The 26,795-nt window shown below is 31.7% G+C and overlaps 1 protein-coding gene and 2 long non-coding RNA genes across 8 annotated transcripts in view; 2 read left to right on the top strand and 1 right to left on the bottom strand.

The window, feature by feature from the left end:
• Nucleotides 1-26,795, bottom strand: part of LOC128395125 (cell adhesion molecule Dscam2-like) — a 62,458-nt gene that overhangs the window by 11,760 nt on the left and 23,903 nt on the right. Inside the window, exons 4-6 of the mRNA XM_053355528.1 lie at nt 15,345-15,623; nt 13,250-13,422; nt 9,200-9,434 (exon numbers count right to left, since the gene is read on the bottom strand). Coding sequence (XP_053211503.1) covers nt 9,200-9,434; nt 13,250-13,422; nt 15,345-15,623 — 687 coding nt within the window. The remainder of the gene's footprint in view (nt 1-9,199; nt 9,435-13,249; nt 13,423-15,344; nt 15,624-26,795) is intronic.
• Nucleotides 12,430-15,103, top strand: LOC128395127 (uncharacterized). Of its 4 annotated transcripts, XR_008326500.1 has the most exons (4): nt 12,430-12,634; nt 12,743-12,936; nt 13,210-13,650; nt 14,142-15,103. It is a non-coding gene; the product is annotated as an uncharacterized LOC128395127 (long non-coding RNA). The 4 variants fall into 4 exon arrangements; XR_008326501.1 differs by lacking the exon at nt 12,743-12,936 and having other exon boundaries at nt 12,437-12,634; nt 14,142-15,101; XR_008326502.1 differs by lacking the exon at nt 12,430-12,634 and having other exon boundaries at nt 12,642-12,920; nt 14,142-15,101.
• LOC128395126 (uncharacterized) lies at nt 15,608-24,082 on the top strand. 3 transcript variants are annotated; one of them, XR_008326498.1, is made up of 5 exons: nt 15,608-16,442; nt 16,937-17,799; nt 17,890-18,098; nt 19,265-19,614; nt 19,717-24,082. It is a non-coding gene; the product is annotated as an uncharacterized LOC128395126 (long non-coding RNA). The 3 variants fall into 3 exon arrangements; XR_008326497.1 differs by having other exon boundaries at nt 15,608-17,499; nt 17,631-17,799; XR_008326496.1 differs by having other exon boundaries at nt 15,608-17,799.

Raw genomic sequence — 26,795 nt, 5'->3', positions numbered from 1 at the left:
AACATAATAAACTACTAATTAATATGAATGACTCTTACATGTTTAACCTTGATTCAGATTGTGATATAAAAATCCCAATGGATAATGGATAACCCTGTTTACTATGGAGACGTTGATATACAAGTAAACAGATAAATCGTCAACTCAAGTTCTGAACATAATCTTGAATAGCAGATAATATTATCATCATTAAATAAACACAATCTAAGCCTTAATCCTTAATCATTGAATCTTAATCAATAATTAAAACATTGACTGATAATATAACTATTACAAGGGAAAAAAAGTAAATCAAATGGATTTTATTTGTTGTGAGATTTTGTAACAATCCCTTTTCCTTGTGCTCTTTTCCCTATTTGTTGTTTTCCCCTCAAGCAACTTAGTTGCTTCACCTTTGCATCTCATTATTACCTTTGTTTCCTTTTCCGTCTCATATGATATATATAGTGATTAATTCAATCAATAGTTACTTTTTTTTCATTTACCAGTTACTCATTAACCAAACATTGATCTAAGATCAATTAATTAAACTTTATAATAGTTCAACATCACCCACATTGTGTCTTATTAGTAATTCTGATTAAGTGTTTGTTGCTATATGATGAATTACCAATTGTAGTTACTACTTTTGGTTCATTTAATTTGTCGTGAGAAAGACAACTTAGTTGTCTCAATTTGTCATATAATTATAATCGGTCATTTAATTATATAACATCTGGTGGAGATGCCCTTTTGATCCGCTTCTCGTCTTAAGGAGGGGAGGAATTAAGTCAGTTGAATATTTAATTTTTCTGTACATCTTTAAGAGCTAAGCTCAGTACTCATTCTTTTACTACTTTTGTGTTTGTCAAGTAGTAAAGATCAACTATTGTTTTGTGTGAACTAAGTTCAAATTTTTCTTGTGAATTAATTTATTGTGTTCGATCAATAAATTAAGGTGTTGGTCCTATTAAAAGACAACAGTAATTATTGTGTGTGATCAATAAATTACTACGTGTTTGGTGTGAACTAAGTTCTGTATTCGAGTAAGACTTGGTGAAATGGATAGAGAGTCAAACAAAGAAAATCCTGACTCGTTACTAGCATCTAGTAAGTTAGACCTGTTACTAAGTAACAATGGGGCCTCGACAAGTGCTAGTGGTGGAATACGACCCAGAACAAATTCAAGAGACATGGGTTCCAATTCAATTGCTGACTTGATGATGAAAACATTGAACTCAGTTCAAGAAAGTTTGCGAAAATTGGAAGACAAAATTGATAAAACCGACACAAGTACAAAAGCGTGCTTGAGTGGGATGGCCACGAGGTTATCAGCTATTGAGGTTAACCAATTGAACTCAACATTACTGGACAGCACAAGGACAAATGTTAACACAGTCGGTTCCAATAGACCCAATGAAGGTATGGGACAAGGTCGAATCAATACAAATTCTCAGAATTTGAACAATCGATGTGACCAATCCATTTTAGAGACATTCACTCAGAGCTCAACTAAGTTGAGTATCGATGGGTTTCCCGTGTTTAAGGGTAATCCAAGTGAAGCAGCAAAATGGTTGAGTGAATTTGAATTCGAAGCGGCTCTCAATAGTTGGAAAGACGAAGAGTTAGTTCGTGCTGTTGGTAAATGTCTTAAAGAGGATGCGAAAAAATGGTTCATGTACGTGTATTTACCCAAGGTGACGCCTGGAGGTCATTCATGGGCACACTTCTTAGAAGTGTTTAAAAAGACTTACGTAAGAGAAGTCGATAAAATTTGCTTGTATTCAAAAATTCTCGCAAGAGAACAAGGATACAATGAAAGAATTTCGAATTATTATCATGATATGTTGGCGATGTGTAAGGAATATCATGGGAATCTACCTGAAGATTTGGTAATTACCCACGTCCTGAGAGGGCTGAAGGAGGTTAATCGTGTTTCAATTCAATCAGCTTTAAGAGGTAATCGCTCTCTGGAAACACTAGCTCATCAAATTCAGTTAATCAGCGAAAGTGAGGTGATTAAAAATCGAGATGATAATAAGAAATCAGTCAAGAAAACTGAAAGTGAAGTTACTTCACAGACAAAAACTACAACAACGATTATAAAGAAAAAAGACCCAGCCAACATCATTTGCTATAATTGTATGGAAAAAGGTCATTTCTCAGTCAATTGTCAATTACCTTTTGATAAAGGAAGATATGATAAAAACAAACTAAGTTTGTACAACCAGAGAAGGTTGAAAAGTGTTAATGTAATTGATAGTGAAGATCATGGAAATGAACATGAAACTCTCAACAACGAGTCATCAACACAAGACATGGTTGAACTAAGTTCTGTGGAGGTCGATACTTGGACGATTGGTCCTAGCGTTGCTGCAATTGATTTCAACTTTAACCTTAAGTTACCATCGCTTAACGTGCTAATCAACGGCTTGCTAAGCCCAGCTCTGGTTGACACAGGAGCCAAAGTAAGCTTAATGAAAAACGATTTCAGAATAAAATCTGATTGTGAAATATTACCCTGGAATTATGGACCATTAACAATGGCAAATGGTGATAAAGAAAAACCTTACGGTTATGTAAAATGTATAATGAAGGTTGATCGTTTTCTTATACCAATGAAATTTATCGTCATGTTAAGATTAAGTCATGATCTAATTTTGGGTTCAGACTTTTGTTCAACGCATGGAGTTGAAATTATATTTTCTAAGAAAATAGTTAACATAACAAAACCTGCTGATGATGTAGTTATAATCAATGCAAAAAGATTCAGAGAGATGAACTCAGTTCAATCTGATAATCAAGTGAACTTAGTTCAAGAGACAATTGAAAACGAAGTGAACTCAGTTCAACACGGAGATTGGATAATGGATGAATTTGAGAATGTCTTTGCTAAGAACGCCAATGATGTTGGTCTCATAGATGGTGTTACTCACGAAATTAACACTGGAGATCATCCTCAATATACGCTAAACCTTATCCTGTACCTGTTTCTCTAAGAGAAAAGATCGGAGATATGGTCAATGATATGTTGACTCAAGGAATAATCGTACCAAGTCAAAGTCCATGGGCAAGTCCAATCGTTTTAGTTGCAAAAAGGTGGATCGACAAGATTTTGTGTTGACTACAGAGCTCTCAACAAGATCACTGAAAGTGATCCGTATCCTATTCCTAGGGTGGAAGATGCATTGGATATTCTTGAAGGATGTGTTAAATTTTCATCTCTGGATGTCGCCGCCATGTACTGGCACATTAAGATGAAAGATGATGACCAGAAGAAAACAGCCTTCGTGGTATCACAAGGATTATTTGAGTTTTAAGAATGCCATTTGGTCTCAAAAATGCTCCTGCAACTGCCGTGCGAACTATGAACAGAGTTCTAGCTGGATTAAATGGAGTAAATTGTTACATTTACTTCGATGACATTTTGGTCTTTGGTAAAACGGAGAAACAGCATGATGATAACCTAAGAAAAGTTCTCCAAAGACTTAAAGAAAATAATGTAAAACTAAGAAGAGAAAAGTGCCGATTCAATCAAGATAATGTTGATTATCTTGGTTACAACATTTCAAAGGATGGAATCACTCTGAGTGAAAGTAACATTGAAACTGTTATTCGGTTCAAAGAACCAAAAAGTGTAACTGATGTAAGGAGTTTCATTGGATTGTGTTCGTACTTCCGGAGATTCATCGCCAAGTTTAGTGAAATAGCAAGGCCGCTACATGCACTCTTGAAAAATGGAACTAAGTTCCAATGGACTAATATTGAACAAAGTTCATTCGATAAATTGAAACAAACAATTACAAGTAAACCAGTGTTAATGTGTTTTCAAACGGAAGGAGAACTTGAGTTACACACAGACGCATGTGATTATGGTATTGGTGCTGTATTGTATCAACGAGATCAAAATAATAACTTCAGACCCGTTTGTTATGTTTCAAGAACACTGAGTAGTACTGAATTAAATTACGGTGTAACAGAAAAAGAATGCCTGGCGATCGTCTGGTCAGTAACTAAGTTACGACACTACCTTTTTCAACGAAAATTTACCGTTATAACCGATCATTGTGGATTATGTTGGTTTATGACTTCTAAGAAGTTAACTCCAAGACTAACTCGATGGTCATTGAAGATGCAAGAATTTGACTTCGAAGTTAAATATAAATCTGGAAAATTACATGGTGATGCCGATTGTATCTCTCGTTATCCATTGCCCAAGGGTGAAGGCGATAACGAAGATGAAGATGAAAGTTTCGTTATTAATATTGAAATGATTGGAGATGATGAGTTCTCAGAACTCCAAGAAAATGATTCTCATGCGAAGAAAATCATTTCTACGATGAGTGATTCAACATTATCAAAGAGAAAGTTAAAGCGATTGATAAAGAAATTCTCAATCGTTGATGGATTGTTGTATCGTCGTAGAGGCCAAGAAATGGTCCCTTATGTTCCGGTATCTTTAAGGTGTAAAATACTAAAAGATGCTCATGACGAAGGTCACTTAGGTGTTAATAAAGTTTCTCAGAAACTTTCCAAGCGGCTCTATTGGCCTAAAATGCATAGAGATGTGAATCTGTTTGTAAAAAGTTGTACTTTTTGTCAGAAAAGAAAATCTATGTCTAAGAATAAGTATGGATTCATGGTTCCGATAAAAAGACCCGAAAGAGTTTTCTCAGAAATCTCATTAGATTTAGTTGACATGCCAACAACGAAAGACGGTTATCGATATGCATTGTCGATCAACGATCGTTTGTCAAAATTTGCGGTCGCTATACCGTTGAAACAAATGAAAAGTAACGACATTATTGAAGCATTAACTCATGGATGGTTCTATCGATTTGGGGTACCTGAAAAGTTAATTACTGATAATGGAACTAATCTAACATCACAAGAGTTTAAAGAGTTCTTAGAACAATTTGGAATTGAACACCGAAGGACTACTCCTTATCATGCTCAATCGGATGGACAAACAGAAAAGTTCAATGGCTATTTGGGAACTACATTATCAATTTACTCAAAAAGTAAAACAGTTGAATGGCCTCAATGTATTGACGAAGTTGTATTTGCTTACAATTCAACACCACATCGAACAACAAAGTTTTCACCTTTTTATTTAGCTCATGGAATTGAACCTCGATGTCCTTGGGAATCGAAACTGAAACTTGCTCCAGTTTTGACTGAACTTAGTTCAGAAACAAAGATGAAAAGTTTAGACGAACATCGAGAAGAAGTTAAAAGAAACATTGAAAAGGCCCAACAAGTTTCTAAAACTTATTACGACAAGAAGAGAAAACAACCTAACTTCCAAATTGGTGATTTGGTTCTTATAACTCAACCAATACTGAAAAAAGGAACTTCTAAGAAGTTCAATGATCGATATAAAGGTCCATATAAAATTAATCGAAAGTTCAGTGATATAAATTTCGAATTGATCAATCTCAGTGGTCCTGTTAAATTGGAAAATTGTCATGCAGATAGAATGTTACCATTCTTCGAAACAATTAATAATTATCAAGAGCTTGAAACTAAACTAAGTTTAGATAAAAGTGATAATTCTGCTGATGAAATTCGAAGAGGTGATCTTTTTGATATTCTTGACGATACAATCACTAATTGAACAACTGAGTTGTTTTCCCGATTAACATTTTACTTGAATCTTAATTATTAATAATCGAAATCCGTTCATTGGTCGTGGCGCTGGTCGGTAACTAGAGTAACTAAGGAGTTATTGCATCATTTACAATCCATTCATAACATTGGTCAATTTGGTTGTCATGGTTACAACAATGGTTGACTAGTTTACACTTGTCTTAATTTCGCCATTTGTATTGTGAACTTAGTTCTGTTGACATCATTTTTCATTTTTCTCTCATTACGCTTTTTTTTTGTGCTCAAATTTTTTCAATTAACTTAGTTAATTTTATTATGTATCGCCTACCTGAGTCGACTTTCTCTTGGGAACCAGTTGAAATTCGTGGTGATCCCATTGATATTCTCATCGAATCTCAACAAGCACCTGATGCTAATTACGTTGATTTCAACGCCCCAGTACTTAGTACACAACCGGAGAGGAGAGAATGGATCAGCCAATCATTGGTTCATTCAGAAGAATCAGAGCAAATTAAACCCGATGATCTTTCGGTGGAATGTTTTCTCGATCCGAACTTAGTTCGTGACTTCGAATGTGTTATCTGCCTCAACTTTGCCAAAGATGCTGTTACCTGCCTTTTCTGCCGAGCTTCAATTTGTTCAGGTTTATGTATTCGCATGTATGAGGAAACAACCCGAACTCAGTTCATCACTTGTCCTCATTGTCGAAAGGACTTGAAATTAGTTCCAAGACCTCAACATGGAAAGAAATCGATGGAAATTTTGGAAAATTTAAAATGTATTTGTTATTTTGAACCTTTTTGTAAAAAAATTATGCCGTCCAAATATTATAAAGATCATGTGAGGCGATGTGAGTTTAATATTGACAATTGCCAAAGCTGCCAAGTGAATCGCCATGATTCTAATCATCATCTCAAAGTCTGTATGGCTCCGAATCCAAAGGAAACTAATGAACTTAGTTCATTAAAAAGGGAATTGGATCGTTTAAAAAGAAAACTTTTCAAGCAAATTTCTTCAACCGAAGAAAAAGAGGCTAAAATAAGCGAACTTAGTTCGAAATTAGAAAAAAGCGAAAAGCTTAATGAGGATAAAGACAAAAAGATTAAAGAATTGGAGGATCAACTACAATTAATTAAAAAGCCTCGATTATTCGCAACATCAAACAACATAAAAAGCGTTAAAGACCATGAAGGAAAATTTACTAAATTCATCATTCGATTTGGTGATAAAGTTTTTCGCATTGCTGACATTCCATTAAACGCCCCAGGAATAGTTCTAAGATCTAAGATCGAAGAAGAACTCGGACAAAGAGTTGGACCCATAATGCGCTTCGACCACACGGTCATTAAAGATGATCAAATCTTAAAGAAGCATCAGTTATGCTACAAACCAACTCAGTTGGTAGTTTTGCCATGTGATCGCCCAGTTGAGGATGGTCGATCTTTACAAATCGAGGTCACAGGTCGTGGAGATATTGTTTAATTTCAATCGGGGAGGATGTTGTGAGATTTTGTAACAATCCCTTTTCCTTGTGCTCTTTTCCCTATTTGTTGTTTTCCCCTCAAGCAACTTAGTTGCTTCACCTTTGCATCTCATTATTACCTTTGTTTCCTTTTCCGTCTCATATGATATATATAGTGATTAATTCAATCAATAGTGACTCTTTTTCATTTACCAGTTACTCATTAACCAAACATTGATCTAAGATCAATTAATTAAACTTTATAATAGTTCAACATCACCCACATTGTGTCTTATTAGTAATTCTGATTAAGTGTTTGTTGCTATATGATTAATTACCAATTGTAGTTACTACTTTTGATTCATTTAATTTGTCGTGAGAAAGACAACTTAGTTGTCTCAATTTGTCATATAATTATAATCGGTCATTTAATTATATAACATATTTAAAGGGTATTGTTGATATGTAATAATAATACTCTTTGAACCCATAGAGATATAAAATGAATACTCAACAAAAATAAATCAACTTATTAGTTAATCAAGTAAATTAGTATTTTAATTATTGATTCAATTTCCATTGTTATTATCGAAATGATTTTAAGTATCAAGTTGATTAGTGTGTTGATTATGTATGAGAGAGGGTAAAGGGTTGATGATATTTAATCCAATCATCTTTAAGATTGTCATTATACTGATATTGATTGTAATTTAATCATTGAAAATGTAATTTATTACTCAATGATATCATGAAAATAAGACTAATAATAATAAAGATACCATGTTGACAGGGTAGTTTCAGTCAGAATTATTTGTTTATCAATCTCATTCAAATCTCATGAGATGGAATTGAAAAAAAAACAGTTATCATCATTTGGTGAGTTTTCAATGGACAATCAATCAATTGTTTTGTACTCTCTCACTCTCTTCGCTCTCTTTGGAGAGGGTGGGAAATGCTGATGGTGGGAGATGGAATCGCCTGAGCTGATCATCTAAAGCTTAATCATCCTTTGACTTTTATTCTGATATTTTATCACCACGACTCTTGGAGTCTCTTTCAGCCTGGAAGCTTTTACTTCATTGAGAAAGTCAATTTTCATCTTCTTTGTATTTTTGTCTTCTTCATCATCTTTATCATTATCTTCCTCTTGCACAAAATCCAAATATAACATTATGAAGATAGTAAAAGAAGAGAGGGAGATAGATAGATCTCTCTCTCTCTCGTAAATGGAGATAGAGAAAGGCACTGGGAGGGTGAATAGGGAATGAAGAAAAAAGGAGAAACTAAATAGAGTGAATATCAAACTGACAGAGAGGAAAAAGAGCTCATGGTGGGAAGACAAATAACAGGTTGAATTAGATAGACACAAGAGGTGGAATTTGTGTGGGTGGGTAAGTAGAAAAGAGAAAAAAAATTGTTCGAAAATAGAATAACAATATGCTGATTGAAGGGCGAAAATTAATTACAGACCGATCACAAAGGTCACCGGAAGATGAATAATAACATTGATGATAAATCTGATTTCGGGCTTAATTGTAACGGAAGAGACTTTAATTTGTATCATTTTTGATGGAAGTGGCAAGAAAAAATCTAATAACCAACATAATCTATCAAGAGATAAACTGACGAAAGGAAGAAGGGAAAAAAATGACCAGAGAAAAACTCGGACAAGAACTCAAATCAACCCAAGAGACAAAAAAACTCATAAGAGAGGAAGATGATGATGAAGACAAGAGATGATGTAAAAAAGTAAATAAGATGATAATAGGATACGATGTTAAATATGGTTAACATTATTGTCCATGGTTGGTCAGTTTGAATTGAGTAGTATTCAGTTCATTTTATAATTTAATTCCCAGTTGACTGAGTCCAGCACTGGTCATTCAGTTGTCGACTTATGTTTATTGGTGTATATGGATGGGGGAGAGATTGAGTTAGTTTCATGATGAGAGAGAGGGAGAGAAAATCACAGAGGAAATGAGTTTTTTTTCTGCTTTTTCAATCGATATTGACCATCGATGATAAATCAATAATCAAATGTTGATGTTGAAAGTTTTTTTTACATTGAGACTTTGTAGCTATGTGAGTGAATGAATGAGTGTTTATGGGCTGAAAGGTGGAATTGATTGATTTGATTGGGAGGTTTACCTTTTGTCCATGTGATTGATTCAATCGGATAACCAGCGACTGGACAATTAATTAGCAGGACATCACCAGCAACTATTGTTATATTGCCCATGGGTCTTACTATCGGTGGACCCAAGATGTTGATACGTTGAGCATGTTCAATGGCGGAAGCACCGTTATCAGCTTTACATTTGTATTCACCTCCATCTTCAACCCGAATGTCCGAAATGTTAACATAACTGACCACCAAGTTTTCCTGTTAATTGATGATGAGTAAAGATGAACAAAGATTGATAGAGAAAGGGAGTCAGTGAGAGAGAGAGAGAGAGAGAGAGAGAGAGAGAGAGAAAATCATAAGAAAATGATGTATATTAGTTATAAGAATGAGACTGTTACCAAAATTGAGAAATGAAATATGATTATCAATGGATGGACAATTTTACAATTGATGATGGCGATGATGATAGTTATCATCATCATCATCATCATCTTATATCATCTTTTTTTATATCTGTTACTTTTTTTTCAAATTATGGGTCAAATGGGATGAGGATGATGAAAAATGCTCATGAAAAGTCAAGTTGCTGTTTTTACTTAGATGATGATGATGATCATCATCTTCCTGAACATGATGATGCTTGAGATGATAATGATGATGTTATTCTTGTTGATATTAATGGCTGTCAACATTTGATTGTTACAATGAGTTTTTTTTACTTTCAGCAATCAAGATTTTTTTTTGATTTCTTGAAAAAAAATATCAGATTATCTCAAAAGTGATGAGGTAAAAATCAATGAGCAACAAGATGATGAAGTTCAGTTAACTGAGAGATCATCATGTTCATTTTCAATAATAACTTGACAATATTAAAGTGCTGATGAGTCTTGAAACTTGATCATCATCATGATAATAATGATGATGAGTTACAATTCATTGGATTAAGATTATCAATAACCTTTTCAATAGCTTCAATTTATATCATGTGAGGTTGATAATCATCATTATCATCGTTCCTAGGAAAATTTATATGGGTCCATCTTCATCATTTGCTTCATGATTTTTAAAAAAAAAATGATTAGGATGATAAAGGTCATTTCTTTGTATGGATTAAGGAAATTGTTACTCAAGCATCTTGACCATTTATCCATTGATTCTTGTTGATAACTCACATTTCATGAAGATGTACTTTCTCAGGTCATCTTATCATCATCATCATCATCTGATGTAATCTAATTCAAGGGATTCTTTTTGACCGAAATCTAAATTTGATTTCAAATTAGATACGGATAGTTGACCATCTTCAAATTATTTGCTCATCTATTTGTTTTCAGATTCTTATCATTTAACATTCGTATTTTCATCATGATATCTCATCATCTTCAGAACTTTGTTCAAGGGCTGAGAGAGAGAGAGAGAGAGACTGATTCCTAAAAGATATTCATGGATCCATTTCACAACCTTCAAGTTCCAAGAGGAACAGATATTTAACTTCATCTTTCATCCTTCATGAATGAGAAGATAAGTTTTTAAGATGTGATGATAATTAGATAGTCAGGTTAAAGGATGTTGGATGAAAGATGAAGATGAAGATGAAGATGAAAGATGCGGATGAGAAATGAGAAATGAGATACTGATGAAATGATAACTATCCAACTCATATGACCGGAAACATGGTATCTTGACCATTACACCAAGACAATGTTATTATATATATTTTTCCTCATCCTCATCCTTTTAATAGTTATCGTAGCATCCTCATCATCTTGAAAATCATTTCACTCTCATGAAGAAATAATATCCTTTCAATACCTTTTTAGAGATTAAGTTAACCATGAAATTATCATGACAATGAAAGGAAACTTTTCCATCCCAACCCTTGACTTGATGATAATAATACAATTAAATGATTCATTTGATTCATTCATTGGTTAGTAATTGATTGACAACTAATCATTCACATGAAATCAATTCAATTAAACTTTGATACTATCAATGAATGTGTAAGAGGATGAACAACAAAAAAAAAGTAAGTCACAAAATTAAAGTTAACTGAACAATCATCAATGTTGATTAAATTAAATTTCTCATGAAATCATCATGAACAATAGATTAAGATTCAAATTTCATGGTGAAAACTGGAAAGTTTCAAAAGATGTTGATGATTGCAAATATCAATTGGAATCAATTGAAAACTGAAATGTTACATCTTCATGTTTGCAAATACATAAAATTGAAAGCGATAAATTATCAGAGAAAAGCATCCTCATCATTATCGTTATCATCATCATCATCTCATGATTACCATGTGAAGAATATAATTTTCACCTTAAATTACTGAAGAAAATTCTGTCATGATGGTTAAAGTAAGAGGATAATAAAGAGAAAGCTATTTAACCTTTCACTTGATTCCAATGATGAAATTTTCATCTTCTCAAAACCACATCATTTCCTTTTCCTTCAAGCAATTTGAATCAATCATTTAACCTCAACCGTAAGCATCTTTTTCCTCATCACCATGAATTTTACCTGATAAAATGTTACAATTCCTATTTCTTGAGTAATATTTTCAGTGTTCTCATTTCAAATGAGTTATTTTCTATTTTTTTCTCTTCGAAAAAAAATAGAATCGCAATGAATTAAATTATGAAGAGAAAAAAGTTACTTGCAAATTTTAGATGAAGAGAAAATTCTGTGTGAATATTGCTCATCATTTTCATGGAATTTTATGAACTTCTAAATGAATTCTTGATTCTTTAAATATTCAGAAGAAGATGATGATTTCCTAATGATAGAATCATTCTCTCTAAGAGAGAGAGAGAGAGAGAGAGAGAGAGAGAGAGAGAGAGAGAGAGAGAGAGAGAGACTTCCTCTGTTGGTAGAATTAAATTACCAATGATAATCAATGTAATTCTTTTTCATCATCATCTTCATCTTCTTATGGTTTTTTTCACTTTCATCTTCTTTCCTCATCAATCTGAAACTTCATCATGATGAAAGATGATGAGAAAAAGGGATACGGAAAGATGGAGATAAATGTAACTGTAAATTGGTTTAAATGGGTTGGTAACAATTACGATGTTTTCTATTACTTTTTTTTTCTTCCTTCACAAGTTAATTAAAAGTGAAGGAGAAAAAATTTGATGCTAATAAAAGATGAGGATGAAGATGTTAAAGAGAAAAAAAGTTTTTTCGATTTTTCGATTTTTTCAATCTTCGTAATTTTTATACTTTCCCTTTTCTTTTCAATCATTTTCTTTTTCTTTTACAATTTAAATTATTGTGGTGGTAAATTTTTGATAATCTTGTTGATTGTTCTTGATTCTTTGTTAAATGATTGTTTGTATTTCGCTGTAAATTGGATTGATTTTGTTTTCTTTTCATCTTCTCATTTGTGTCTCTCCCTCTCTCTCTCTCTTTCTCTCTCTTAGGCCTAAGGTTTTACTCCGGAAAAAAAGGTAAAAAGTTAATCGGATTTAGTGTGAATCTTGATTGTAATTTTGTTACAATTGTTTCTCTATCTTTGTGTTGACTTTATTTTGTTAATCAAATTGACAATTTACTAGTTACTTTGGTTATCTCATCTCATCGACAATTGTTGATTGTGAAAACAAAAGGCAACACAAAACCTTTAGGGTTTAAAGTCATCAAAGTAAAGGAAACTCATTTAATCCAATTGATTTATTGTGATACTAAAATGGTTTGTGATTAAAGTCAATCAAATACATACATTCAATTAACTAAGTAAATAACACATTGGGTAAATGTTTAACTCTTACTTTTGTTTTATATTCTGTTAATTGTAAACAAATAATAAGTTGATTATCATCGTAACATTTGTTTACAATTAGAGAGTAAATTGAGTTGATTGATTTTCAAATTTGACGCTTTTTTTTACCTTTTGCTCCAATCAGACGATTGATTTGGTTAGAGAAAAGGATAATCCTGTTGAAGATTAACTGATTTTTTTTGTCGCTTCCATTACTAATCTATTTTTGTTTTTTCTCATCTTTTGTTTTCTGGTTAATTACAGGGAATAACAATTAATTTGGTTTGGAGTTTATTCATCTTACCTTAGTGACAAAATCGCCAAATCGGACTCTCATACTTTCGGGAATCGGGAAACCATCAAGAGTCCATGTTATCTGAGGTAACGGATTACCGGCAGCGACACATTTCAATGACAATGAAGGACCAGGATCAAGAGTTGATGATTTAAAGGTTTCCTTAAATTCAGGCGGATCATCTGTTGTTGATATAAATCATAATCATCATCATGAGCCATCATTAACAGGGGAAGAAAAAAAAATGATGATCATCATCAATTTGTGAACAAATGATCAACATTCAGAAGAAAGATGAGGATGATGATGACGAAGACAGAAGCCATGTTGTGACAAGTTGGAATTTAAATAAAGATGAAGCCATAGGACAAGGAGAAGAAGACAAAACATGAGAGAGAAAATTATTATTGGTGAGTAAAAATATACACATAAAGAAAAAGAGAAGATGAAAAAAATGAGGATGATGTAGGTGATTGAAGAAAAAAGAAGAAGATGAACAAAAAAAAACGATGATGAGTAAGAAATTGAGTGTTGAAAACAAGAAGAGAAAATGATGAGGGAGAGAGAGAGAGAATTTGGTAAGCGTTTTTTACTTCAAAAATTGGATAACTTAATAATCCCACCCTATCAGCTTATCATCCAACTCACTCTTCATGTGTGCCCATAGACACAAGAGAGAAATTTAAGTCTCCCCCCCCTCTCTCTCTCTCTGTTTAGGATCATCATCTAAATCTCACCCTCTCAATCTTATTTCTTATCATCCAAAATGGATCTTACCTTTTACACTCTCCACTTACCAATCTCTCTCTCTCTCTTCTTCTTCTTCTTCTTGTTCTTATAAATTGAATTTCATTGACATTTTTCAATTCTATTTCTATTTTTTATTCTATTCTTTTCTTAGGTTTTTCATCACCTTCTCTCTCTCTCTCTCTCTCCTCTCTGGTCAGAGATCCAAGTCAATTCAATTTTCGGAACAATCAGATGATTGGATTAAAAGGATTTGAAACGTTTGATTGTTGACAATTTACCTCTGATTTTCAATAGCGATGATGCTTGGACAGATTCATATTCATTGGAAGCGAAACACTGATAAGTGCCACCATGTTTACTTTTAACTGATTCAATGTGAATTAAATCTTTTGCCACCAAACGAATTCCTGATTCAGATGAATCTCCTTTAATTGGTTTATGATCTTTCTCCCAAACAATTGAATCTATTGGATGACCAGTAACGGAACAATTAAGGAACAGTGAAGCACCAACATCAGTTGATTCACTTGAAGGCACCAATTTGGCAGATAAAGGAGCTATTATTTAGCGTAATTTACGATCATCATAGTTAATTGTTGACGAGAAAAAGCAGAAGAGAAGAGAGAGAAAAATAAAGATATTCAATGAAGAAATATGATTATTAAATAACTTGTCATGATTCTAATGGATAATCTAAGTGTATATGAAAAGAGTAATTGGGATCAACATCAACTATCAAAAACCATCATTAGTTTTACCATGATGATGATGATTATCATCAGATTTATGGATCTCCAGAGGAATTAGGAAGACAACTGATTTCCTGGAAAAATATAATTGACAAAGAAACAACAATCAACCAAAGGAGAGCGAAGATCCCAAAGCTAATATCTATTTGAATGGAATTACATAAAATGCAAATCATTTCATCAACACGAACTTTTTGTTTTAACTAAATCACACTGACAACAGCTATTATATCATCATCATCAATTTATCATCTTTACTCCTCTCAATCTCTCCCTATCTCTCTCTCTCTCTCGCTCACTCTCTGTGTAATATAATCTATTATTTAATGTACGTTAGGTTTAACAAAGTGATTAATTTAACCTTACGTTTTGTTTCCCAATAATCAGCATAATAAGTGATCAGTGAAAAGTGATCCTCTAATCCATTGAGAAGAGAACATTTTCATTTTCAAACATCACTTGTCATCATTTCTCTCTCTCTCTCTCTCTCTCTCTCTCTCTCTCTCTCTCTCCTCTCTGGTCAGAGATCCAAGTCAATTCAATTTTCGGAACAATCAGATGATTGGATTAAAAGGATTTGAAACGTTTGATTGTTGACAATTTACCTCTGATTTTCAATAGCGATGATGCTTGGACAGATTCATATTCATTGGAAGCGAAACACTGATAAGTGCCACCATGTTTACTTTTAACTGATTCAATGTGAATTAAATCTTTTGCCACCAAACGAATTCCTGATTCAGATGAATCTCCTTTAATTGGTTTATGATCTTTCTCCCAAACAATTGAATCTATTGGATGACCAGTAACGGAACAATTAAGGAACAGTGAAGCACCAACATCAGTTGATTCACTTGAAGGCACCAATTTGGCAGATAAAGGAGCTATTATTTAGCGTAATTTACGATCATCAGTTAATTGTTGACGAGAAAAAGCAGAAGAGAAGAGAGAGAAAAATAAAGATATTCAATGAAGAAATATGATTATTAAATAAATTGTCATGATTCTAATGGATAATCTAAGTGTATATGAAAAGAGTAATTGGGATCAACATCAACTATCAAAAACCATCATTAGTTTTACCATGATGATGATGATGATGATGATTATCATCAGATTTATGGATCTCCAGAGGAATTAGGAAGACAACTGATTTCCTGGAAAAATATAATTGACAAAGAAACAACAATCAACCAAAGGAGAGCGAAGATCCCAAAGCTAATATCTATTTGAATGGAATTACATAAAATGCAAATCATTTCATCAACACGAACTTTTTGTTTTAACTAAATCACACTGACAACAGCTAATATATCATCATCATCAATTTATCATCTTTACTCCTCTCAATCTCTCTCTATCTCTGTCTCTCTCTCTGTCTCTCTCTCTCTCGCTCACTCTCTGTGTAATATAATCTATTATTTTAATGTACGTTAGGTTTAACAAAGTGATTAATTTAACCTTACGTTTTGTTTCCCAATAATCAGCATAATAAGTGATCAGTGAAAAGTGATCCTCTAATCCATTGAGAAGAGAACATTTTTCATTTTCAAACATCACTTGTCATCATTTTCTCCCTCTCTCTCTCACTTATCCATCCTCATCCTCATCTCCATCATTCTCAATTGTTTCTTGATACAAACCCAACCTGGATACTAACACGATCTCCACTGTGTATTTGATGTATGCTTTTCTTTTGTCAGGTAACTGATACAGGACACAGAGAGAGAGAAATATTCTTAGTCAATATTTTGACTCTCTCCCTCTCTCACTTACTCACTCTATTGTCTTTGAATTATATTTATGTTGATAATAATAGTAACATAAATATATTATATAAACAAGTGAAACTTGATCGATCATAATCAATAATATGAGAATGAAAAACTGTGTCAATATTGTTGAAAATGTAATATCAAGGTATTTACAGTTACCATTGATATAAGAAAGAGATATAAAACAATATGAAAGAGTGGGAGGTAAAATCTATCATGTAAAATGTTATATGTAAAAGCAATTACCAAAAGCTATTCTCACTTTTTCCTTGTTCTCCTAACCCCTGTAAGACAATTTTCTGTCAACAGGCTCGATGATTGATTTAAATTGATAATGATATATGATTTTGTAGATCAATTTGTTTTCTAACAATCTATTTTTCTCTTTCTTTTCTTTCTTTTTTTTTCATATATATTTGCAGGCATTCCAATGATCGGATCAATGTTACCACTTTTGCCTTATCGTTGGAAAGATCTGCGATGATGACAACCGATACTCATTACTGATGGAGAGAGAGGATGTTGATGATGATGAAGATAGCGAGTTAATGTTGGACCCTTTTCCCCATTTTCTCATGGTCATGACAATTGTTGTCAATCTTTACATGAGATTTTCGCATGTAAAGATAAATAAAGAAATGGATAAAGAATTAGGATGATGGTGATGATCCTGAACTCATTTCCAATGAATAGTCTACAACAACAACAACAGAATCAACAATAACTCAAGGGAACAATCAATTGATGAGGATGATGATACATCGCTACTCGTTTGATGGTGATGAAAAAACGATGAACATGATGATGGAACTGAAAGATTTCATTGAGAAAAGTGAAAATATGTATCCATGTAAAGGTTATGAAGAAGATGGAGAGAGAGAAATCTTCTAGACGATGGAATCAAGAAGTCGGATGAGGATAAAAGTTACGAAAAGAGATGAAGATAAAGATAAATGTTTACCTATTATGTTTCATACCAGGGAGAGTATGTTGAGCTTACTGATTTAAAACAATGGGAAATATTATTTACACAATTGTTTCCATCATTCATTTACCATTTTGTTTTCTGTTACTTTGATTGTTCAATGAATTTTACTCATGGTTCGTGATTTTTAGGTGTTTGGTCTGAGGGTTTTATCATGATGGTGGTGATTATCGTTCTCTCATACCTTGGCCTCACATGGAAAACAATTTACAAGAAATTGCTACTGATTCTCACATAAACATGACTTGATCTTGATGTGGAAAAGAGGAAATGGAAATCACAAACTAAATCATTCTCACTGTAAGTTGAATCATTTTTTTTTCTTTCGGTGATTTATTTGTGGTCATGATCATAATCTTATCATATTTTTCTATGGTTTTTTTCTTACAGAATCTTTTGGGTTTCCCTGTAAAAACATGAGATTTAACATGTTAAGTCAATGAACATATAGTGAAGATAATACAATTTACTGTTTTGTTTATCATTCCAAGAGACAATCAACCTTAATGTTGGATGATACTATCATGATGATGGGACTTTATTCAGGATAACGTGACATTTTTCATCATCTTAATCTGAACATTATTCCAGAATTTCATGTAAGTTTTTTGGAGAGAAAAGAAAAATTCTGGAAAAAAAAGTCAATATGTTTTTAGAATGAGAATCAGAATGAACTGAATTATTATTATCGTTGCAATTTAATGTTTATTTTTGTTTTAAAAGGCAAATCAATTTGTATCTTCTTTCACTTATTTATCATCATCATCATCATGATAAGTTTATCAATCATTCATCTGATTATCTAATAATCATGATCAGTAAGAGTATAAGGATAATATGATGATGATTGTTGGGATAAAACAAAACATTGACTCAAAGATAAAGATAATAATACTCATCATTCTGATTCTTATTCAGTATCATGGTAACTCTCATGTACCTCTCTTTTTTTTATATGTATTATATTTGGATAGTGAATATTAAGCTTTATCTTCATCTCATTTACTGACAAAATCACCTTGATCATTCATGATGATGATCATCAACATGGTTGAATATTATGTCTTTGGATTGAGGATGAAACATGAAAGTTGTGGGATCGATCAAGTGTTTAATGGTAGCCAATTATGTCAATAGCGACCATCATCATCTTAACTTGAACCTCCACCCTCATCCCTCCCACAGAAGCAAAGTTATCATCATCATCATTATCATCATGAGATGAAGAAGAAGAAACAAAAAAAAAGAGCTAAGCAAAGGATATATTTATATAACATTAGATATAAATACATTTCTAACTGTGTTACTTTCTTCCTCCCATCTTCATCTTCCATGATCATCTTCAATATTATTTCTCATCTTAACTCATTTTACCAAGTCTCAGAAAATGATTATGATGATATACTGAGAGAGAGAGAGAGAGAGAGATTCGATAACTACCTTCAACTCCCTGTCCTCATCATGAGATGAGACTCATCATCCTAATATCATATTGATTGTGAGCATCAGTTTTAATCTTCGAATGATGAACCCGAATAACAGAAACAGATTCTATTTTTTTTCATCATGATGATCATCATCTTCTTCTTCTGCATCATTTTTATCTCTTTTTTCCTCCTTCATCTCCTCCTTCTCCTCCATGGGATTGTTACTCCATGAAATCTATGGAGAAACTCACATTTTCCTTCTGAGGAAAAAATAAATGTTTACATTTTACTGAATATCTTAAAATCAATGTAACTGTTTTTTTCTTTTCTTTCTCTAGATTTCATTTCATTCCTTCAGCTGAGTCGGTGTAATACATTTACATGGTTATCCTGAGTTCGGTCAACCATTGATACATGTAATCAAATGGTTACCTTACCTTGAATTTTTTGCTTCCCATTTCACAGGAAATAAATTCAGCTGAACAACAGCAACGATTCAGTCATGCAGCCTTTTCCTTCATTCAGGTTATTCAAAAAGATTTTTTGTTTTTTTTTCTATTCCAAAATTTTGGAAATGATGATGATGATGATATTCATCATGGGAAATACCGTTACCTTTCAACGAATTCAGTTTGCCTGATGGTTTGTCATTGATGATGATGGTAAATCGTATTTCAAATAGGAAGAGGTAAAAATAAACCATTTAAAATAAATTATTTCATGGAAAATGATTCAAACTCAACAAGGAAAACAAAATTTTCATGATAATATATTTTTCTCTACCATTCAGTGAATCAGAACTTTTCTTATATATGATAATTCAATTGGAATCTAAAAATCAACAATGCAATCAATATAATAATTGGTCACATTAATCTCAAGAGATTCAAGGATTATCATCATGATCATTATCATGATTATCACATGATGATAACGACTGATGATTACAATTGCTGATCAATTGATTTTCCCTTTACCATGGATTCCAAGTACATCAACATTACCCTGATTAAGAAGATAAGTTGAAGAAACAAAAAACTTTCTCATTAACAATTAATAATAATAATATCCAAAAGTTTCCAACAACTCTTGAATTGATTCATATTTAAAATGCTACAATCAGTCATGTTTAATTAGATTGGGAGCAATTAACTTTAAGAATGATTTAAAGTAATTATCATTATTTATTATTACCAGAATAAGATAATCGTCCATTGATAATCAGCTCAGCTAATGTAATGATAACTAAACAAGCCAATTATCATGATTGAACTCAGGGTGGATTAAGATTAATTTATGAATATGATTATTAGATTATCAACAATTAACTCTCAAGCTGATTAATTCAATTATCACCAAGCAAATGCTCAAAAATGAGATGACATGAGTTGATAATAAGGATAAGGTTAAACTGTTGTTTCCATATCTGATACATTGTTATTCATCCCACCGGTGGGTGTTAATACCATTAACTGATTAATATGGAGAGAGGATTGAGTGAGAAGAAGTATAAAAAAAAGTGAGAGATAATCATGATTAAATCATTAATTCTCATGTGAATTAATTGAAACTGTCAATCAACGTGTTCTCATGGTGTTGTTGGATAGATAAGTGAACAACAAATTCATTGAATATAAATGGTTGACATTAGTTAACATGAGTTCTGATCAGGGTATTAATACCCACCCCAGTGGAAATCGGGATATCCTTTTACACTGAACTTTTCTCACCAGAATCAATCAAATCGTTTTCAAAGATTAACTCAAAATTAATCTCTGTAATTAACTCAGATTTACCGTTATACTATTTGAAACAAAGTATACATGATATGAATCATGAAATTATGATTCTCATGAAAATAGTTTCTTTATTAATCTAACCCCTTGAACTGAATCTGAACCATGGGAAATTTATATATCCAAATGAATTATGAACTTTTCCAACTATTAGAAACTTTTTATTTTTAATCATCATTTTGAAATCTTTTTTTTGTTCCTTATTATTTGCTAACAGTTTCTTATAACATTAATATTAACCTTTGAATAACTCATAGGGTATTCAGTGGGTATTCATGAGCTGTGGATATTTTAATAAGTAATGATTGAAGTTTAAAACATTGTTCAGTTGAAGCTACTCAAAGTAACCATTTAAATTGTTAACTTTAAATTACTTGCAACAATTTAAAAGTCTCTGAATTTGAAAGGTTCAACTTTTTACCTTGATAGTAAATCATATTTACGATTAATAATTCAGCAGTTGAATTTAATCAAAGGTGAATTATTAGATGAAAATTGTTTCCTACACTCAAGAGATGAAGATGAATTCAGTTAATTGTTGATTATTTACTCATTTTCTTGATAATCATGATGATACGTTGAAACGTTTTAATGATAATGTCCATCAGATTTTATGATGACCTTTGAAATAACAGTTTAAGAGGTTAAATGGTTTATTAATGGTTCTCTATGGGAGTTTGGTTGATGGTCAGTCTGATGAAAGTTTATTAAATGATGATGAAGATGATAAAATTGAAGATGGAATCGTTATCAGAATCATAACCATGATCATCTATCAGTTTGTATGATTGAAATTGAGGGAAAATGTTTTCAATGAATTAATTTATCAATGGATTTGTAATCATTCAACTTTCATTTATCATAATCAACTTTTCTTTCATTGTTTTATTATAACAATTAAGTTGAACCATTTCCGGATTGACCTGATTACATGATAATGAATATAAATTCAAGAGATAACCTGATGTTTATATCATCGAGTTGAAATGTTATTCTTAACTGATGCTAAATAAGTATTATCATCAAGTTGTATTGTCGATGCAAAATCTTTTTCCTACTTTATATCCACAGGAATTCATGGGATTCTGAGAGTATGAAAAAAACCAGATTCAAGGAGATCAATTGTTTATCCCATTTTCAGATGGAATCTGAACAATCTGATTCATTTTGTTTTCGTTTTTTTTTCTCGTTCTCTTTTTTTCCTCCTCATCTTCTTGATACAAATTAAAGGATAAACAGAGATGATACCCTGAAGATGATCATGATGATATTGAAAGTAAGTAACTATCTTTCCCTTTGTTAGTGTATGATGATAGACAAGTAGCAAGATAGAAACTGAATCATCATGAAAATTGAGAAAAAAAGGAATGACGAATACAATTTATTCTGTAATACTGAGGATACACAAACACATAGAATCTCAGTTGAGTCAAATTCATTGGAACTTTTTTCCTTCATCTCAAATTCTGGATTCAAGATCCTGAAAATTCAAGAAGTTCGTTGAGTTTAAATTTTTTTCCTCTTAAAATCTTGATAGTTTCAAGGATTATCTTGTTTCTTATTACCCTCTTTATCCATGATGATGATGATGATGAATTTTATCCTGGGATTGGAAATTGAAATCAGAATAATATCTAATATAAACCAGAACGATTTTCTTTATAAACTTGATCAGTTTTTCATTCATCTAATATTCATTTTCATCATGAATTCAAATCAATTCCAAATGAGCCAATGAATGTTGATTCATTTTCTGTTTATGGTTAAATCTTTCCAATTGTTTTGATTAAGTGATCAACAATTGATTGGTAAACAATCAAAGTTAATGGTTGATATAAAATCTGATAATTTGTTACCATAAATGAATTGTAATCACGGAAATGAAATTAATCAACTCAAAACAATCACAAGACTTTTTTTTATCTTGTTAATCATAACCTACAAGAAGAGGAAAAATCAATAATCATCTAATTGTTACCAAAAGTTGATTATCTTGATGATTAACTTTTAGATTCGTGTTGATTGTGAGCAAAAAAAAAGTTAATAGTTATCATTACAGTTATCATATAATTTACAGTTACTCTGTTGATGTAATTAATTGTTAACCAAGTGCAAGGAAAAAAACATCATAAAGCTAACTAATCATCATAACAAGCTATTGATTAATTCAAGTAATCAAATTGTTAACAATAAAACAAAAATTAGAGATTAGTATTGATCATAATGATAATATACTAAGGTAATTGTTTGTATCGTTGATTAAAAAACCATGATGATTCAGACTCTATTCATGATCATTCATGATGAAACATTTTCCCACCTTGAAAGTCATTATCATGTGTTGATATTACATTGATTTATATTGAACAATATAAATACAATCTTCATGCAATCTCACACACTCTCTCTCTCACCTTGATGATAATCATCATGATGATAGTAAATCTCACATGCATATGGAGAGGATGAAAATTCAGAACTTGAAAGTTACTACATGATGGAAATGTTACCAAAAGCCACAATTGGATACGCTAGAGAGGTTATTCAGCAATGTTTCAACTCTCATGATGTTGGAACTTTTTTTTTATATCTTTTCTATTTATTCCGATATCACCCAGGTTTTTTTTCTCTCACTCCATGTTGTAGCATCTTCTTTCATGATGTAACATGGGGCTGAAAGAGGATATTATCTGGGGATAAAGGAAGCAAAGTGTGTGTGTAAATTGTTACAGAAAAACATGGAGGAAAAAAAAAACTTCACCAACCTTTGAATTGAGACCAGAAACTAATAACAAAAAGCAAGAAAAACTTTCTCTCTTGAATGAACAGGTAAATAGGAGATGAAAGTTCTGATATTATTCAGATAGTGATAATCTAATGGCAATTGCGTGAAAATCAACATAAAAAAAGGTGATATTATTAATAATTGATACATAATATTAAAAATCGTACGAATTGAATTCTGACAGTGACAACGCCTTTAGTATTATTATTATTATTCATCATGTTGAGTTTCATTATCATGAAACTTTTACTCAATTAACTATTTCTTTCATAAACTCTACCAGTTGTCTGAGTAAATTGTATTGATATAATCAAATGGAAAACTAACAATTATATTCACAATTTATCTCACAATTAAGATTCTCTTTCGACATTTGAATAAGTTTTCCCTCTCTCTCACCGCATCAATCATGATGATTATTATTATCATTCTCATTTTAGATATTCTCTGAGAGATTTTCATTTACATCAAGGTAATCTGAATCTCTATTTCCAATGAACAAGAACTTTTTTTTGTTCCTTTAATGGTCAAGTTCATATTTAGTATTCGAAGTTGAACATTTTGAACCTTTTCTGTTCACGATTACATGTAATTTACTGTCTACATTAATTGAGTTGTTTAAGTTTCTCTCTCTCTCTCTCTCTCTCTCTCTCTCTCTCTCTCTCTCTATTGGAAGACAATTATCGAAATTTGTAAGTGGAACAAGAAAAAAAAAGTTCAATGAGAATCTCAGAACTTCTCAGAGCGTTAATTTCAATCATCATGTTAAAGTTGTTCATTAATGAAGGTATAACAATCGTAACTGAATATTTATCTGTTTATTTTCTTCCCCTGGAATTGAAATCTGTGATTAAACTTGTAATTCTTTTATATATATTCATGGGAAAAGAATAAGAGGCAAAAGAGATTTGATTAGAAAGAAAAAAAGTTCAGAGAGAGAGAGAGAGAGAGAGAAAGTTCCAAGAAGAAAATTAAGATGAACATGAACAACTCAGAATTTACTTTAAACTCTCTTATTCTCCCTTTTCTGGAAATTCTGATAACTCACCGAGATTCAGAATAAAGAATAATTTTAATTTTCAAATTATACTAATGGTTCAATTCTCTATCTCTCTCCCTATTCCTCTCTTACTATCTATCATATCCACCTTTCTCTCTTAGAACTCTAAACGAAATGTTAAGAGTAGAATCACCATGGAGAATGTAAAATTATGCATACATGGTAAAATGGAATAATATAAATAGGATAACATTTAAATACTTTGATTCATTGTCGAACTAATTTTTCATTTTCTCCTGTGAGTGTTTACCAGAATTCTCATAGACAGAAAGAAACACAGAATTCAACTTATTAATATATTTTTCCAAGTTTCATCCCGCCATTTTCCCCTTCGAAAACTCAACATCATCAGGGTAATTTGATATTCGATTATTAATGTTCATAAATATACTACACACAATGAGGTTTACAAATCACCTTTTCTCTCTGTTAATGATAGAATAACATATTTATTATCGAAAATATAATATTCGATATGTACAGAGTTGATTATAAATCTGGACAATCAGTCAGAACCATGAGAGAACATGATACATGGAGAGAAATTTTCTATTCCATCTCATCTTTTTTTCCCACTGAAAATCATATTAATTCTTGTATTTGTCAGGGAGAATGTTAAAAATTAACAACAATCATAACAGAATTAGATTGAATCATGATTAATGATTGAAAATGTTCTGAACTTTTTTTCTGCTTCTTCTTTTCTTATATTCTATGAAATGAAAAGGAAGTGGAAAAGATCATGATACTGAGAATTCTGATTCTGATGATGATGATGAAAATGTAGAAAGAGTCATGACTGTGGAAAATGAAGAGATGCTGGGTGAGAGTGAATTCTAACACTCATGAAATGAAATGAAAAATCAATGAATCAGGATAAGAGTAAATTTGGAAAAATGTTTTGCAACTTTTTACTCTTACAAACGAATCAATAAATATCATGGTAATCATAATTAAGATTATCAATGGATTACTAATCAATATTGATTAGCATCAGAGCCATTCAGTGTTCACAGAGTTTCATCATCATCATCATGATCAATTCATGGATTCAGGTTGTTTCAAGATGTTTCCTCTTATTTATTTCTTTGGAAAGCTAATCGAGAGGAGAGAAAATTATTCAGGAGAAAAATTTTTTTTTTCTTCTCTTTGAATCAATTGTTCTGTATGAACAATTTCAAGATATTATCATGATTGTGATGAAAGTCTCTCTCTCTCTCTCTCTCTCTCTCTCTCTCTCTCTCTCTCTCTCTCTCTTTCATGATGAAGATGAGGATGATATGGTTTCTGTTCTGGAAAAGGGGGAAAGAAAATATTATCACATGAAGATAATAATAGACAATTTAAGCAACTGTTTCCGGTTCTTGTTGATTGTTCAGTTGTCTACAAGGTCTTTCCACCATGATGATAATAATACTCAGTTATGTTCATGGGAAGTTGAAATTGGATAACAGTGAGTAGATTAGATTGGACATTCTTATGGACAGTGGAAAGTTAAATACACACTTAAGATGATGAGGATGACAAGAGAAATCTTTTTCTCTTCTCATCATCTTCTTGTCCACCTTAATCTTTTATCATCCAACATTTATCCTCATCAATTTTATCATGTGTTTCCACCATTATCCAGGTGAGAAAGCATATTTGATAAGGTTCATGGAAACCAATGGTCAGTCTGATAAATAATTTACATCAATACAGTTCAAGTCTTTATCTCAGGAAAACTTGATGATAATCAAATGCCAACATCAGAATCATCATGTTCCAAGAAACTGAAACTGAAACTCTCACTTGATCAACTCTTTATCTGCACTTTCAAATGAATACTTAGTTTCAATCATGATGAGGAAAAAAACATCTACAATAATTATAAATAATGATCCAGGGTAATAATTAGATAATTTTTTCCATCATAATATATAAGACATCAACTGAATTATTATTATTTTTCATGATGATGATAATGTTTCATTAGCTCTTATGTATCAATGAGTTGAAGTTAACTTGATATCATTATTGTGATTAAATATTTACTCACTTTTTTTTCATTATATGAAAAAAAAACAATAATAATGATAACATCATTTTCATGAATCATGATGTTCATGATAATCAGATTGTTCAGTAATTCAGGTAATGAGAAAATAGAGACAAAAATTAGAACATTTTCTCTCTTTATATATCATGATAACCAAATGGATGAAGGTGATGATGACAATGATGATAAT

Source organism: Panonychus citri, unplaced genomic scaffold (genome assembly GCF_014898815.1).
Source record: "Panonychus citri isolate SS breed McGregor unplaced genomic scaffold, ASM1489881v1 Contig00141, whole genome shotgun sequence".
NCBI lineage: Eukaryota > Metazoa > Arthropoda > Arachnida > Trombidiformes > Tetranychidae > Panonychus > Panonychus citri.
This window is presented reverse-complemented; position numbering and strand designations above follow the sequence as displayed.